Raw genomic sequence first — 16,240 nt, 5'->3', positions numbered from 1 at the left:
TGCAGTTTTATTCATGCCTGCTGCTGGCAGATGCTTTGTTGTAAATAAAAATGTGCTGCCCCTGTCTGTGCTCTGCTCAGCTTCCCTGTGAGATTGCCGTGGGTCAAGGCACAGCATCCCTTGGCTTTCAGCAGGTAGCAGAGCCTCTACCGAGGGCAGCAGCCTTGTAACAGCTGACAAATTGAATTTCTCTGCAGTTCTAGTGAGAGCACTAATCTGAGTCTGGCTAGAAATAGCAGGTCTGATCAAGTGGATGCCAGGCTCAGAGTTAGATACAAATCCAAGTTTTGAAAACTATGCTTGTCCTTTTGCTTCCCAGCCTGGACTTGATCTCTAGTACAGGAGATTCTTTAGCTTCTCTTCTTACATTCCTTCTGTTTTTCCTGAATGAAATGTTTGATACTATTCCTCTCTTTCAATGACATGGAGCATGGGAGGAATGTGCTCCACTGGCACAGGTGTTTGCTCAGGATTTCACAGAACTGCTGCTTTTATGAATTCCTGTKTAATTGGTGCATTGGCTTCTGCTTTGAAGAGATCAGTGCACAGCATTGCAATTGAGTTTTAAAAGCTCAAAGTTTTCTCTAAATCCACTCCCCCTTTCTAGCAGCTCACTCAGCTGACAGGTAAGAGGTGCTCCAACCTGTCCCCTTTTTAAAAATGTTCTGGTGTAAATTACAGTGCTCAAAAATAAAATAAGACTTCAGTGCAGTCTTTATATTARCTATTAACACATCTCATTTTATTGTAGCCCCTCGAGTGACACAGCTGGGAGGAAACTCCTGTGAAGTTACCTGGGAAATGGTCCCACCCATGAAGGGAGATCCTGTTGGTTATGTGCTGCAGGTACTGGTTGGAAGAGAATCTGAATACAAGCAGGTAAGGAAATGTTCTGGATTTAATATTGTTAAATTGATGGCATAATGGAAATGGTTCTGAAAATCCACTGTGCTGCTGCTTTGTGCTGTATTGAATTACACCCTATGGTGATGTGTCAGGTGCACTTTGGTAAAGGCTGAGTCAAAATTAAGGGCTCTAATAGGCTGTTTTCTCCCCTAGGGGAATATGTAGAACACCATTATTTTATTGGAGTGATTTGTGCTCTTTCTGTAGTTAATTGCTATTTTTAACTGCACTAACCTTTAAAAAGTTACAATTCTGTCCACCCATGCTCGCTTCTGAGCTGGCTGCTCTTAGCCATTATCTGARGATGAGATGAAGTCAGGAGATGAATCTTTCTCTCTAAGGCAATTCCAGGACTGTCCATCAAGGTTTTCAGTCAAGTACATRTTAAGTGGTTTGTTCATCTCTCATTCCTGTCTGAGGTTCTGATGCACATGTATCTGCTGTGTATCCTTCCTGTCACTGTGGAAAAAAAGCACTGAAGTACAGCTGATCCTTCCTTCCTTGTCTCCTGATTAGACAGCACAAGTGGGCACTTCCCCAGAGCACCTGAAACAGAACAGCTCATTCTGTTAGTTARATCTTTTATTTCCTCCATCACACTTCTGACTGTGTCATTTGCAGTGCACTTCATCTGTGYGCTCTCTTTTTCCTGTGCTTTCTTTCATTGTCATGCAGATTCCAAATAAGTCCAAATTAGGGAATGAGATATGCTAATTGAACTCTTACGCTATGCTAATTAAACTCTCACAAAGGTGTAAGTCTTTGCAATTGTGTCTTTGTTCCTCTTCAGTCAGCTTTTGAGTGTTACTGTGAACTAATGAATTATGAAAAACAACAAAAAAAATTGCAAGACAGTTCATGGGGGGTCATAAAGATGCAGAAACCRCCCTACTGTTTTTGTCAGGAAAGATTTTTGGTGCTGGTGTAGGTAATAAAACCCCTGTGTACCGTGTTGGCCTCATAATGTCAGTGGCAAGTGGATAAGTGTATTTATTTAATGGACCCATTTTGCTGTTGCCTGATGCACAAAGTGGCTTTGGTGTGCAACCTTCAGGAACAGCCTCAGTAAATGCAGCCCCAGTGCCCAAAATGTTCTGGTGTCCATGGAAGAACAGGGTTCATGTTCCTTGGAGAGAAGGGATGGCTTAATTTGTGCAGACCAGAACTTGGGGTGTGAAGAAAACAGCTGTGAAGGAAGGAAAAAATACTTGCAGGGTCTTCTTGTGTTGAAGGTTTTCATTTCTCATGAAATGAAAGGGGTTTTTGTGTGAGTTGTCACACAAAACCAGTGTGACTCCASAAAATCCCTGAAGACACTCCTCAGAGTGGCCCCTGGCTGATAGCCAGCCATGAAAAACAGGGAGAATTCCCCTGTTTCACTGGAATCACCTCTGCCCTTCAGGGTGTTTTATCTCCACCAGGAGTGTGGGTGGTGTCTCRGCACTGGGGCACATCCCTGTGTGCTCTGAGTGATGTGCAGAGGAGAAAAAATACAGAAACACCTTTCATTAGCCATTTCTGGCTAATACATTTCCCTTCACCTCTGCTTTGACATGCCTGTGATCACCTGCTGCTATTTAACTGAAAAGTACTGTCACTAATATGTTCATTAGTGTTAAAGATATGTTAATTACTTTTGAAGTGCAAGTCCCGAATTTATTTTTAAATRTGTTTTGTTCCCTGCAAGTGACATACATATTTTGCATATGTATCTAAAGGGGCATATTATATTGGGAACGTTTTGCAAATTGTTTTGAAGGGTTGCACAAATGAAATACATTGTAGATTTTGGATTTTCAAGCTGTTAATGGAATGCAGCATCAGCTGCTGTCATGCTTTTAGGTAAAGCTGTAGTTTCTCTCTGGACTGTCACCCCTGAGCAGTCTCCCTCCTCTGTACCCTTGTCTTTGCAACCCTTCACAGCCCAAAAGCTGCTGATTTTCCACCATTTGATCTAGCAGAGGTGTGATACCAAAGTATTCAAAAGCCCTTTTTTTCACACTGGGACTAGAGCCATCCCTGCCCTCCTCTGGGAGAATATTTTGTAAATATTTCTCTGCTGAGAATTGTCTGAAGAGCTGGGATTGCTGGAGCTAAGAAGATAACATTTTAGCTCCCTGGAAAGTGTATTTTAAAAAWTGCTAACTACTCCTTTCCTTGTTCCTCACACAATGCATTCTTTTTGTGTGTTTGTGTGCTTTATCTTTACAGATAATTTTTTTAAAAAGCAATAGCATGGGATGATTCTTTTTAGGAAATCAAATCTGCCTTGTTTATGAATCAGGATGTAAACCACAGGATATTCCAGGAATCAGTGGCCTGGATTTGTTTTTCTGTTTCTTGCACTTTTATCTAGCAAAGCTTGCTCAGTCAGAGTTTAGCTCCAAAGTGTGTTGAATTGTCTCTGTGTTTGCATGGCTTTAATCTGGATTTTGGGGGGTGGGCTGGGCTGTGCAGCACTCACAGGAGCTGCAGTTTGGGATAACAGCTGTAATGCCCAGCAGCCTGAGGTTTATTCTCCCATTTGAGCAGCTCTGGGATGGAATCACCCAGGAGGCAGCTCCTCCTAAGAGCTGACCATGGCAAACAGGAGCTGAGCTTTTTAAATCTTCCTCATCCTTAAATAGTTCTCGCCTAAGGCAAAATGTTCTGCCTTTGCAATTTCTGGGAATTTGGAGGCAACAGTGTTTTCCTCAGCTTCTGCCACATCTCTTCCCGGAAAAAACCTCTCTCCAAGTGCTTCCTGAGAGAAGGAAAAGTGTGGGTAGGACACTCTGGGTGTGTGAAAATGCCCCAGCAGTTCTCAGCTCTGCACTGAGGGCTGGGTGCCTGGGAGAGCCCAGCCAGCCTTACCAAGCTCTCACTTTAATTCCTGTTTTTCCTTTGGATTAGATTCTGTAGACACACTATCTCTGAAATGCTTTAATGAAGCGAAAATTTCTGTAAAGCTGTAATTAGCAAAAAAAAAGGAATTTCCTTCTCTATTTCCAATAGGTCTTGTGCTGGTTGTGTGCCAGAATACAACAGAATTGTACCATACCTGTTGGTATTCAGTGCCACTTGCATTGAGTGTTTCCTCCGCCTCCTGCTGCCAATTTTGTGTCCTGAGATGGAACAAATCATTTCCTTTGGTTGGGGTTTTTCAGTGCAAACCATCTCAAACTGTTGTTTCTGTGTTCAGAAGAGGAGACAAGGTTATCTCGCAACCCTGCRGGGTTTGTGAAGCATCTCAGCAGTGGAGTGAGCGATGAGTTGGGGTGCAATAATAATCCAGTTTTTTAAAGAGAAATTGGTGAGGTCAGCGGGATGGAGGTGGGAGCACTTTGTGTCTAACCATGTCCCCATGGAGGTGGGAGCAGTTTGTGTCTAACCACATCCCTGCTTTGTCCCCACAGGTGTACAAGGGAGAGGAGACCTCGTTCCACGTCTCGGGGCTGCAGAGCAGCACGGACTATCGGTTCCGCGTGTGCGCCTGCCGCCGCTGCTCGGACAGCTCTCAGGAGCTCAGTGGCCCTTTCAGCCCCTCGGTGGCCTTCATCCCCCAGCGCAGTGCTCCTCAGTCCCCGGGCCATCCGGCCAGTGCTGATGTCCCCAAGGGCACCGTGCCCACGGACGAGCAGTTCGCCGCCCTCATCGTGCTCGGCTTCGCCAGCCTGTCCATCGTCTTCGCCTGTATATTACAGTACTTCTTTATGAAGTAGAGAACCCCACGGGAGCATCACCTACAGATTTAACTAATGCTACGCATTATAATCCACACATTTATTCAGATATTCCTCCTTTTTTTTTCTTTTTTTTTAAATCCTTCGTCCTACCGTGCGTTTTATATACTTCTCTCATTTTTTGTTTTCTTTTTTTTTGCAGTTCTAGCTTGACGAAAGATAAATCAAGTGTTTTGATGCACCTTTTTGAAATTCAGAACTAGGAAGTGGTCAAACTGGAGAAACAAAGCAAACCAGATACCAAAAGCGAGATTTTTTTATTTTTTTTTTAATTTTTCCTTCACAATTTCAAAATTGTCACCGATTTGCCTTTTCAATGTTGTTATGGGATTTTTCACTGAAGTTCGTGCAGTCTCTTATTTTATCTTACTATTTAGGAAATTTTAATCATGAGTCACTTTTAATGTCTCCTCTTTTTCCTTCTAAACATTAGTCACAWGTGTGTATAGTGGTAAGACTAGAATACAGTGTTAGTCAAGTACCAGTTTTTCCTTGAACAGTATTAGCAATRTTGCCTACAAATTGTTCACTACATTTGCCCCAATTTTTCAGGATAAAACCTAAGTTGTTATTTTAACTGGTTAGTACATTTAAATTGGAACAGCATCCTGCAGTTGAAAAACCTTTTTTAGTTACCTGTTATTCTTACAGTTACAAACACTATAAACTGCCTGTAAAAGAAATCAAATAACCAAACTGCGTATAAATGATGAAGCATTATAGATTTCTTTTTTTACCATTTTGATTCCTAGCAGTAATTTTAAGTAAGAGGGCATTGTGCAATAGTTAGTTATTCCCATGTTCAGCTATTTAAAAGCTGCTTTAACTTGTCTGTTTGTCACTGTATATAACTATTCCTAATCTAATTCTAGATATTATTCTATTATGTTCAGCCTGATTTATATGATTTGAGCTGGTGACAGCTTACTGCCTCTACTGAATTAGGTGAGATTTACACTCAATGGAAGCAAACTTTACTGTCAGTTGATCTTTTATTATTGTTGTTGTTATTATTGTTTGTTGGAGGGGTATCCATTTCATGGAATTTTCGTGGAGGTATCCGAAATCACATCYGTTGGTTTTAAATACTTCAAATAGGTGTCTATGCTGTTCTTACCACGGGGCTGATGGAAATTACTTGGTACCTGGCAAAACTGAGATGAGAGTCGTGCAGAGGAGCGGTCCCTGCTCTGGTGGCAGTGTCCCCCTCCTGCCTGCCCCTTCCCAGACCCATTTTAATCCATCGAGACATTCGATTTTTAACTCTTGAGTCGTGGGGTTATTTATATTAAGTCAACAATGTGCGAGTACCTCAGGGACATAATTGAGCTGGAGGTGCAAATAGATTCCAAAAGGGTGCAACAGACACAGTGTATTTCCCTGCCTCTTGTTTTTGTATATTTTTGCTACTCGGTTTTGCTTTTGTCCTAGCTTTTTTTTTTTTTTTTTTTTTTTTTTGTGCTTTGTCTCCACCGTCTTAAGATTCCGTGTCCTGTACTAGCATTATATTCCCTTAACCAAAGTAATGGGGAAAAAAACAACATTATTTTTGTTTTTAGGTTTATTTATACTATATACTGCATACAGTACTTTAAATACCAATTACAGTGCAATCTTTTTATTTATTGTAAAAAAAAATAAAAAATAAAAAGTGTACTTATGTACTAATCTAATCCCCCTCTCCACYCTCCCCATAGCATGTTACATTTTGTCTGTTTTATACTGTTGTACTTTAGGTCAACTTTTTACCTGGCAGCATTCCTAGTATTATTAATCTTCTTGCATTTTCTTGTGTTTTTGAAGATGGGAGCATCTAGTACATTAAATGCCAAAAAAACCCATTATCAGTGATTCAAACGTTTACATGTATCCAAAAACAAAATCATCTCTGGAAAGAAAGTGCTAAGATCAATGAATTATTCTGTGTGCCTCTCTAGATGTAGCAAATATTAGAAATGTTCTGTATTTTGTTATTGACTATAATTAGTTTGATTTAGCCTTGCGAACTAATGGCATTGAGCTAAATATATATATTTTTTTGTTTTTTGCCAAAGTCATGGCTTGTCAAATTTATTTACATCTTATTTAAATTTATTTGTGATATGAAACTCTGTGACCTTGCATCTGTATTTTGTGAGCAAAGAGTATACAGCTGTTTTCATTGGAGGGGAGAAGAGTGTATTTTTTAAAACGATGAAAAGACCGCTAGTTTGGAAAACCCAGAAATTTGAATAGATTCCCTTTTTTTTATTTTTGGTATATTCTTTGAGCAGTGCTGCTATGAAATCCGAGCTTGACRCCTTTTTAAAAAAAAAAAAAAAACAACAAAACAAAACCAAAACTGCTTTAATAAAGAAAGGAAAAAAAAAAAGAAACCCAACGTGCTTAGATTAGCAATTTTGGAAGTTTGAAATATGAGTGATGCTAAAAGCAGGGAGCAGGAGTGGAGGGGAGGAGCACTCAGTGACACCCAGAGCGTTTCTGTCTCTTGTGGTTTGTTTGGTCCCCCCTGAGCAGCCCAAATTGAGATTTTGGGAGGTTTTGCTGGAGGAGCTGGGCCATGCTCGGTGCGTTGGACATTTTGACATTTTCAGTCTGCACATCCTGCCCTGGCGATCTGAGTGTCACACAAATGTCAAACCCTTCTGTCAGGAGGGACAGTATCCCTGACCCCCCTCTGCTGATGCCTTGGCCCTTCCCAAAAATCCTGGTGCCCCTGATCCAGCCCTGGCAGTGCTGGGTCCARCCCCAGAGCGCTCTGCTCTCACAGAAATCACCACCAACAACAAAGGTAGAATGGAACACTAAATATTTAATACCCTTAAGGAAGGAGAGAGATGTTTTTATATTGTTCTGCCTTTTTCTTTATGGACTTGAAGTGTTTTCTAATCCTGTTTGTTGGCTCCAGTAGCTCAGTATTCAGTGTCACGATTGAGAAGTGCCCTAATTGAATGTGTATGAACCTTATCCTTGCACAGTTCTTTAAATTGAAAAAAAGAAAATAAAATGTTTTTACCTCACTACGGGAACATACATTCCAAGCTTTTCAACTTTGAAAAAAAAAATAATCAGAAGTTTTTCTTGTATTGTAAATTTTAGACTATTTCATATGCATTATATTAAAACTGCCATATCAATTTTAATGTATAGATTTTGCAAATACTACACTATGTATGTAAGACTTAACTGTATCTGTAGTGTATATGTAATATATTTATGCCCAATAAATGTTTTAATTCTTCCTGTTTTAATTCTTTATTTTAATTGAACGCAGCCCTTTGGGTTCACATGGCCCCTTTTTGGCAGCTCAGTGCTGTTGTGCAGCCTGGAGCAGGGGTGGGAGCCCCAAATTTACCTCAGGATGTTTCTGATTTGTAATTGGAGTGATTTTGGTGTTTTTGTGAAGGGTAAGTTTGTAGTAATAATCTGGAAGACAGCTATTCTAATCACTTCTTTTAAATAGCTTACATGAAAAATTAAGGATTTCTATTTATAAAAATATACCTAGGTTTTTTATCTCTTACTAATTAAACATTTGACATAGCAGAGATTTTAACTTATTATGTGCAGAGAATTCCTCATCATGATGAATTTATCTAGCATATATACATGCTTCTTGTCAAATGCATTCACATTGATTTTTGAAATGCTTGTCTCCAAATCACTGYATAAATACAACAATTCATTTGTTTGTGTTTTTTAATTACTTCAGTTCACAACATGAGCAGGGTTTTCCTAGGGAAATACAGTACTTTTTTCTGCTTGGTTGCTCAGCTTTTTTATTTAARCAGTGCTTGCCAAAACAATCTCTTTTAATAAACTTTTTCAGATATGTGTATGGAATCGTAAACAGCACTTTGGCATCTGAGGAGATCTTTTATTTTCAGTGGTCACTGGTTTTTTTGCTGCAGAGATGGAGGGCAGTGGGAGCAAAGGAGGATTTCAGCATTCACTGTGTGAGTTTTGAGTGTTACCTGTGTTGTTTCCACCCCCAGGTTTGTGCCGAGGTGCTGGGGGTGCCTTTTGCACCCCAGCCTGGGCAGAGGTGGGTAAATAACACCAAATTCACCACGGATTTTATTGTGTGAGAGTTGTAACCGGGCTTGGGCGATGCTGTGTTTAACAGCAGCTTTGAGAAGTTCTGGAAGAGAGCAGAGGCTGGGATTGGGGATATTTTGGTGGCCTTGGGAACAGGATTTGGGGTGGGGCAGGAGAGGGCAGTGGCCMTGGCATTGTCACAGGGTGGGCAGTGGCCTTGTCACATGTCACAGTGATGCCTTATCAATCAGGCTAATCTGAAACAGATGCCAGACAAACTTAAGAGAATGAGAACATACAACTTTAATCCAGGCCTAACAGCCCTGCTGGTACATTAGGGCAGACAAAGCCTCCTGAGGCTACACCCARAATAGACCCTGCTTCACAAGATCTTCACCTTTAATAAGTTCTGACTTATGAACATATTGGGTCTTAATTCTCCAATGATCTTTTCAGGTGATGATGTCACCTGAAAAACCACCCCAAACTTCCTCCCCCCAATTCTCTGTCATTTCCATATTTTGGGGCTCTGAGGCAGCGATGTGTCCTTGGGTTCAGGCTCAGAGAGGAATTGCTTTGTCTAAAGATGGGAGAACGGTAGTTTTTAGTGTTGTACTAGAGAACTACAAGAATACAGATGCATGAAAATAGAGAAACCAAAAATCCTAAGGCATCAGCAGGGTGTGTGGTGCCAGCTGTGCCCAGCTGTGYGYGCTCCGTTCCTATGGCAGCAGCGATTCTCTCTGCTCAGCGATCAGTGCTGCTCACACCCAGCTCCTGGTGCTTGTTCTGTTCTCCCTTCAGCCTCCCTTCTCAGGGGGGTCACTCTGAAAAACCAGGGGGACAAAGCCAGGCTCTGCCAGGACCAGGCAGGAGCAAACAGCATCTGGAGTGCATCAGTCCGTGGTGTTCATCTCTTTCCTGCTGGCTCTCCCGTGTTTTGGGGTTTTAGGAGGTGCTCAAATCCATTCTGCTATAAAAACGAGGAGTTGGTGAAGGGGGATGGATCTTAGAATCTCTGTCCCATCCTGAAGCAGAGCTAAGGTATTTTAAATCCCCCTGGAAATAAGAAGTTCTTGGGCAATCTCAGCCCATGGCAGGGGGCTGGAAGCAGATGATCATTAAAGTCCCTTCCAAACRAAAGCATTCCATCATTCCATCCTGTGAATTTATGGCCTGTGGAGATGGGGTGATTCCCCTCCAGCATTAACAACATCTACATCAGCAGGATGGCTCTGATAGGCYTGACTTGAAACCAGAGGTGTTAGAGACAAGAAGAAATTTGTGTGGTAATATGAAGTGTAAATTATATTTCCTCTGCAAGTCCTTTTCTAGAATTATTGCTGAGTTCATGATGTGTTGTCATTTATTGAAGTGGTGTAGAATTATATTCTCTGCCCTTAACGTGGCCTGGAGTAAGGATGCAAATGTTCTATCTCTTTATTTTTTTCTCAGAACRAGAAGCACCAGTAAGTAGAGAGATGGATGTGGACATTCTGTTTCACTATTTTTATGGCTGAGCAGAAAAACCAGCTGAGATTCCCTGAAAGGGCTATTTTATTGGTACTACATTTAATAAATTCTGAACAATTACATCTATTTCTGCTCTTGACAATTGCTCTCACAATGCCCAGATTCTTGGCTCAGTGAAATAAAAAAGTTTCACAAGATGCTTTCAAGCACAGTGGATTAGCCTGGGATCTGCTGTTGTCTAAGTGAAATGTTTTTAGTTTGAGTAGTTACATTTATTGCACTAATTGGTGGCATAGATGGTCTTGCATGCAATCAAAGCTATTTTTAGGTCTCCTGACATGGTTAATAAATAACTGCTTGGGTCAGTGTGCTCAGTGGATGTCATTTCTCTGTAATTTTATTAGCTCATCTCTCTCGCTTTCTGTCAAATGAAAGCTATTACTCACTACAAATAAAATGGAGCAAACAGTAGGGGTGCAGGAGTCTTGTGAGGATTAACTTATGCATAGAGTGAAAAATTCACCCTTATCCAATGCAAATATTGTCTTTATTAATTTATTAATTTCTTTTGCATAAAAAGCTCATGATCTGTGGTGGTGTCCTGGGTTCAGAGGTTTTGCAGTGCTGGTGGTGTTGGTGTTCCCTGGCTGTGCTCCGGGCAGGATGCACACTGCTGGGACTGGATGGGCTTTAAAGTTCTTCCAACCCAAACCATTCCACGATTCCCCATCCCAGCATTACWCCAGGGATCCTCAGGCAGTGCCCAAGGCATCTGAGGGATGAGCCCACAGCAGCCAAGGTGCCAACCAAGGCACACAGAAAGCCCTGGGCTGGCTGCCCTCTTCCCTYCTCACAAACTCACAATAACTCAGTGGGTTCAAAACTCCACATTCAGCCACAAACAGCTCAGGAGCACCTTCCACAGCCCCTCACTGGTGCCCACAGCACAGCAAATTCTAGAAAAACCAATCTCATTGTCACCGCTTGATAAAAATACGAACTTCCATCAACAGGGCAGGGTATGTGCCTGTGTGTGACTGTGATTCTCTGCTCCATCTCGGTGAGAATGTGCAGTAGGAGTTTTTGCTGCCTTTTGTCAGTGTTGAAGCTGTTTAAATCCATTTCWGATGGTGCTGTGGCTCATTGCAGAGCAGGCTGGTGCTGTCAGACTCCCTGCCTTGCCCCTTAATGAGCCACGGTTTGCAGCACCAGGTGAGTGGTGGAAGGAGAACAATGTGGACAGAGGAAATAGCCGTGCCTTTTCTTTCTCACMGACAGTGCTGCAATCATGTGAAAATCAATCGAACATGAGAAAAAAGCAAARGAATAATGCTCTTCTTTTGATCCCATGGCATCAAAACTGGGGGCAAGTGCTGGGAGAGCATCTCCAGASCCCTCAGAGCAGCTTCTGAAAGGGACAGTGGGGTACTTCACTTCTGAGAGCAATTTCGCCTCATGGGCTCGCACACAGCACCAAACCATTATTTTGCTCCACAGTGAAAGAATCAAAGCAGGTGTGGAAAGCCATAAAACGCCTTTATTGGGCAAAACACAAAGTGGTTTATCTGCAGGCACAGCTGGAAGAGCAGCCTGTAGCTCTCACAAGGGTGCATTTGTGCTCAGAAGAGAGCAGAGATGGCAGCCTGGCAGCAGCGTGGGTTGGATGCTGATTTTGGAGTGGGTCCTCTCCTCCTGGGGGCTGCTCCCATCCCTTCAGATGATTTGTTGGGATGCTCACAACCCTTGTGGTGCTCTGTTTACTCTGTTTTCTCCTTGCCCCAGTGCTGGCCAGCACTTTGAGAGTTTGGCAGTGTGTCAGGGACGGGATCCAGGTGATGCTGACATCGGTGCACACCACAGGCCAGWGGGGTTCACCCTCCAAAATTGGGCTGCAGAGCCWCCTCCTGYRRCTGAGCAGAACMAGATCAGTGTCTGCAGGACTCASAGAAACTCATTTTTGTAAAATAGGRCTGGTAGTTTTTGTTGTRAGGGTRAAATGTAGTTACAGTGCTTTCAGCTGCGGGGTGAGGAGGGTGGTTCAGGGTGTGGGGCAGTAACAGCAGGGGCATCACTGGGAGATGAGATAGATATTTTTGTTCCAAATTTGAATTTACTTCTCAAGATGTGATTTACCTCCTCAAGGGTTTGTGCAAAAGGTACAAATTCAATGGAAGCCCATCCAGAAACACCCACCAGGCTCAGAGCAGGAGCACCCTAAAACCAGCAGATCCATGACAGAGAGRGGGTTCTCCTGGGTATTTCAGCTATCTGAAAACTGCTGCTTTAAATATGGTTTATGCAAATGTYATTTGATCCAAACTTGCATGACTGCTGAATATCGATCAATTCAATTTTTGGGAAGAAAGTGCTGGTTTTCCAGTGTATTTTATTTTTGGCAAGAAATACAATAGGACATGATTTTTTGCCTGTGTGTGCCTCCATCAAAGGTACTTTTCTAAAATGAATTGAGCTTTCTGGTGAAGTCCTTTTGACCTATTTCATCTACAATTTAACACTGCCAAGRAAGAAAATGCAGCCAAATTGTTCTGCTTTATTTGTGAAGCTGTGACACAAAATGTAGAGGTAGAAAAAGCTTTTAAAACTGGAACAGTTTAATGAATGAACTCTCAGTTATTTTCTCTATGGGCTGCTCACATTTATGTCAGAAAGAACACAGCAAAATTTTGACTCTGAAAGTCTCTACATGTTTTGTTCTATTTTTTTTTTCAGTCAGAACTGGCAAAGATTGTTCCCAAAGGCAAGAGTTTACAGAAATGGAAAGGTTCAACTGCCTAAAAAACTTCTCCTGTGGAGCTACTCTGCCGTGCCAGTGTGTATCTTTCTGGAGGCATCAGATAGAAGTTGATTTTATGATGCAAAAGTGAGGGTTATCCGGGTTTTGAGATGTTTTTATTTCCTGTTTTCCCTAAAAAAACACTTCACTATGTACCAGTTTGAAGCACACATGCTGGTGTGACCTCCTGGCTTTAGAGAATCCATATTGGGAAAGTTTTGGTACTGAGGGAAGCAAAACTGATGGGTGGGATAGTGCCTGTGACAGCTACAGTGGGTGTTAAATGTCTGAGTGTTCCCTGCTAGGTAGGAAATACTTTCCTGCTTCTGTCATATGAAGGTGGTTACTCTTCTTTAATAAAAATGTGTGTATTTTGCTGGATTTGTCCAAGGACTTGCAGAAGGAAGGAAGGAAGGGTCCCATCCTCCCTCCCAAGGAGCAGCCAGTCCCTTTCTTTCTGACCTTTATTACCCCAGATCAAATGTTTTAAATTTCATTCTATACACAAAGTTGTGGAAATTTCACAGTGTTGGTAGAGCTAAAATTTGAAGTCCCTTCTGATGAAATGTTTAGGCTAAATGAAATTGAATTTGTGCAAAAACACTGATAATGTGTCTGCACAGGGCTTTAATGTTGCTGTTACTCTGGCTAAACAAAATAGCCTAATCAAGGTGGTTATGCAAGTCGGGGGAAAAATTAAAATATAAATATGAAAACAGAGAAATTTGAAGAAATTAAAACCCAWTTAAGTGAATCCCACTGGATCCTCCACCACCACAAAGCCACAGGGCTATAAAGGTTCTCATCACTTTATTTCTTTTTCTGTTCACATTTAACAGCGCGGGCACAGCTGAGATTTGAAACACCGATGTGTGTGTGGTCGGTTTGTTTACACAGACAGGTTGTTTGTGAGCTCACACCTTGCCCATCTCTCTGTGATTCCCAAATGTCTTGTTTCCCTGAGTTGCACGACATCTGCCACCAGATCTGCTTGTCAGTGAGTGAGAGTGGGAGTGGGTGGAGGTGGAGCAGGAGATGCCCTGTGGGGCTGCAGTACCTCAGTGTGGGGTTTGCACAGAAATCCTACACTCCTGGAGCGGGGAGGGGACAGGCCAGGTGCCACCAAGGAGCAGCAGCCAGCCCTGACCCCAGAAAAGGTGATAGAGAAGACACTGAATATAAAAATGCCAAATTCTTGTGAGTTAAACAGGAGCTGCACCATCAGCTGAAGGTGAGACAGGGGAAAGTGGCCCATCAGTGTGAAGGCAGGAGAGGTTTTGTTAACACACAATTAATTCATTGTGGAGAATTAAAACCCATTAGGGAGAACCAGCTGTGGAGCAYCTGGGGATGAGCATGAGAACCAAGTGAGCAGAAATCTGCTGTCACACACTCATGTTCCAAAGCTCTCCTGGGCCACAAACCCCACGTGCTGCTCAGACAATAAAAGCCATGTTTATTAGCACAGAGAATGGTTTTCTGGTTTGCCTTGAAATGGCATACTTGAGGTATAAAAATCTAATTTAAGGTTTTACGAATCAAGTATGAGAATGTGCCTGCCTGTGTCCTTTAATGCAGGTTTCTCTRTTACTTTCTAAGGTCACGGTGGTTAAAAGATGCAAAATGTTCTCAATTCAATACTGCAGCMAACGAGCACAAAATGCACACCAGGATTTACAGGGAAGTGGCACTGGGAACAGACTGAAAACAGAAACATGGGGGGTTTACAGGCAGGATCCCCATCCTCAGAAAGCTTTGGGGTGCAGTGGGGTGCAGTTAGGGATGGGGAGCCACAGACTCGTTACAAATATTGAAACAATTAAAAGCTTCCAAATTAGAACACATCAAGTCAATCACAGTCAAACTGAGCAGAACAAGTACAGATGATTTAACTAGTTAAAAAAACCAAAAAAAAACTTTGGTGGGTGATTGCATTCCACAATTCATAGCATCACTGCAGGCCTGAAGTCAGCACTGTCCTTGTCCCACTGATATATATTTTAAAAAAATATTACAGTACAGTCACATTCTAAGCCACTTCCGTGAAGGCTTTTTTATTTTGTTTCCTTTTAACTTGGATGTGACATGAAGGTTATTTATTTTTAGCATGTTTAAAAATGATCCACTTTATATCTCTTTTTTCTTTTTTTTTTAAGAAACCATTTTCCTCATTCAGAGAAAAACCTTAGCTTACTTAAAAATTGGTATTTATGAAAAGTGTATCAAATTTCCTGTTTACTACTCCAAAAAGGCAATTCAGTTTTCTCTCTCTAGGGTCTGGTTAGATGCTAGCAAAATTCTTAGCAAAACTAAAGCTAACTCTGGAAAAAAYTCAGCTGGAATTGGCCGCTGCTCAAGTCCTACAAACCCTCGAGTGAAGTGGGGCCACGTTTGCCTGGTCAGGACGGCACAGCCTAAATCTGGGCTGATCAAAAAATCATACGGGGGGGAAAAGCAGCACAAAAACAACACCTGGAGCCGTGTCTGCCACCATCCCAAATTTCTGTGTGTTTCCCCCAAATCTTCCTCCGCCCGCACCGTTCTTCCCAGCCCAGCCGGGCGGTGATGAGGGCATCGATTGTCGCGTTTGGGTTCGATTGACGCGTTTGGTTCCCGTTCTTTGCCCTTTTCCCGTTCCATTATGGCTTTCAGGGAGCTGGGCAAGCGATGCTCGGGTACCACTGGCCATCATGTGAGCACACTGGGCTCTGTCCAGCCCCTGGAGCTGCTCTTGCTCCCAGCCAGACCCTTCCTGGGCAGCGCTCGCAGCCCGAACAGGCGGCAGGCGGCCASGCGGTATTTCCTGGACATGATGTTGTAGAGGATGGGGTTGATGGCAGCACTAAGGTAGAACAGCACAAACGACACCAGGTTGCAGTACTGGCTGATCACTGCGATCTCCAGCGAGCCRGCCTCGAAGGATTTGGAGAATAAGTAGCGTCCCACGTGGAAAGGCAGCCAGCAGAGGATGAAGGCGAACACCACCACGACTGAAACAAAAACGGCAGAAGAGAGTGTGGTGAAGTGTGAGTATCAGCGTGCAGGTGAYTAACATTCTGCTTTGCACTCTATTCCTTTAACAAATTAGCCACAAAGTGTGAAAAAGCATCCCCTAAGCTTTCAATTATATCTCCATACATTCTCTAAGAGAGTAAATTAGTGATACTTGATACACTTGGATCATATCTAAACAGGCTGCCTGAATATTGCCCAATTAATATGTAGCAAACTTCTGACCTATAAAACTTACATTTGCATCAACAGAGCGTTAAAGAATCCAAATGGTGACAAAAAAAAAGTGTAAGCA

The 16,240-nt window shown here is 42.3% G+C and overlaps 2 protein-coding genes across 2 annotated transcripts in view; one reads left to right on the top strand and one right to left on the bottom strand.

The window, feature by feature from the left end:
• The window catches only part of FNDC3B (fibronectin type III domain containing 3B), a 171,717-nt gene extending 164,775 nt beyond the window's left edge, over positions 1–6,942 (top strand). The window contains exons 24-25 of the mRNA XM_057369416.1: positions 752–879; positions 4,302–6,942. Of these exons, the coding sequence (XP_057225399.1) occupies positions 752–879; positions 4,302–4,607 (434 nt within the window). The 3' untranslated portion in view covers positions 4,608–6,942. The remainder of the gene's footprint in view (positions 1–751; positions 880–4,301) is intronic.
• An 8,626-nt stretch (positions 6,943–15,568) lies between these two features.
• The window catches only part of GHSR (growth hormone secretagogue receptor), a 4,347-nt gene continuing 3,675 nt past the window's right edge, over positions 15,569–16,240 (bottom strand). Inside the window, exon 2 of the mRNA XM_057369419.1 lies at positions 15,569–15,923. Within this exon, the coding sequence (XP_057225402.1) occupies positions 15,622–15,923 (302 nt within the window). The 3' untranslated portion in view covers positions 15,569–15,621. The remainder of the gene's footprint in view (positions 15,924–16,240) is intronic.

Source organism: Malurus melanocephalus, unplaced genomic scaffold, assembly GCF_030028575.1.
Source record: "Malurus melanocephalus ecotype Western Australia unplaced genomic scaffold, MMel_1.1 scaffold_108, whole genome shotgun sequence".
NCBI classification, from domain to species: Eukaryota; Metazoa; Chordata; class Aves; order Passeriformes; family Maluridae; genus Malurus; species Malurus melanocephalus.
The sequence above is the reverse complement of the archived record's forward strand: the minus strand, read 5'-3'. Positions and strand labels throughout refer to the sequence as shown.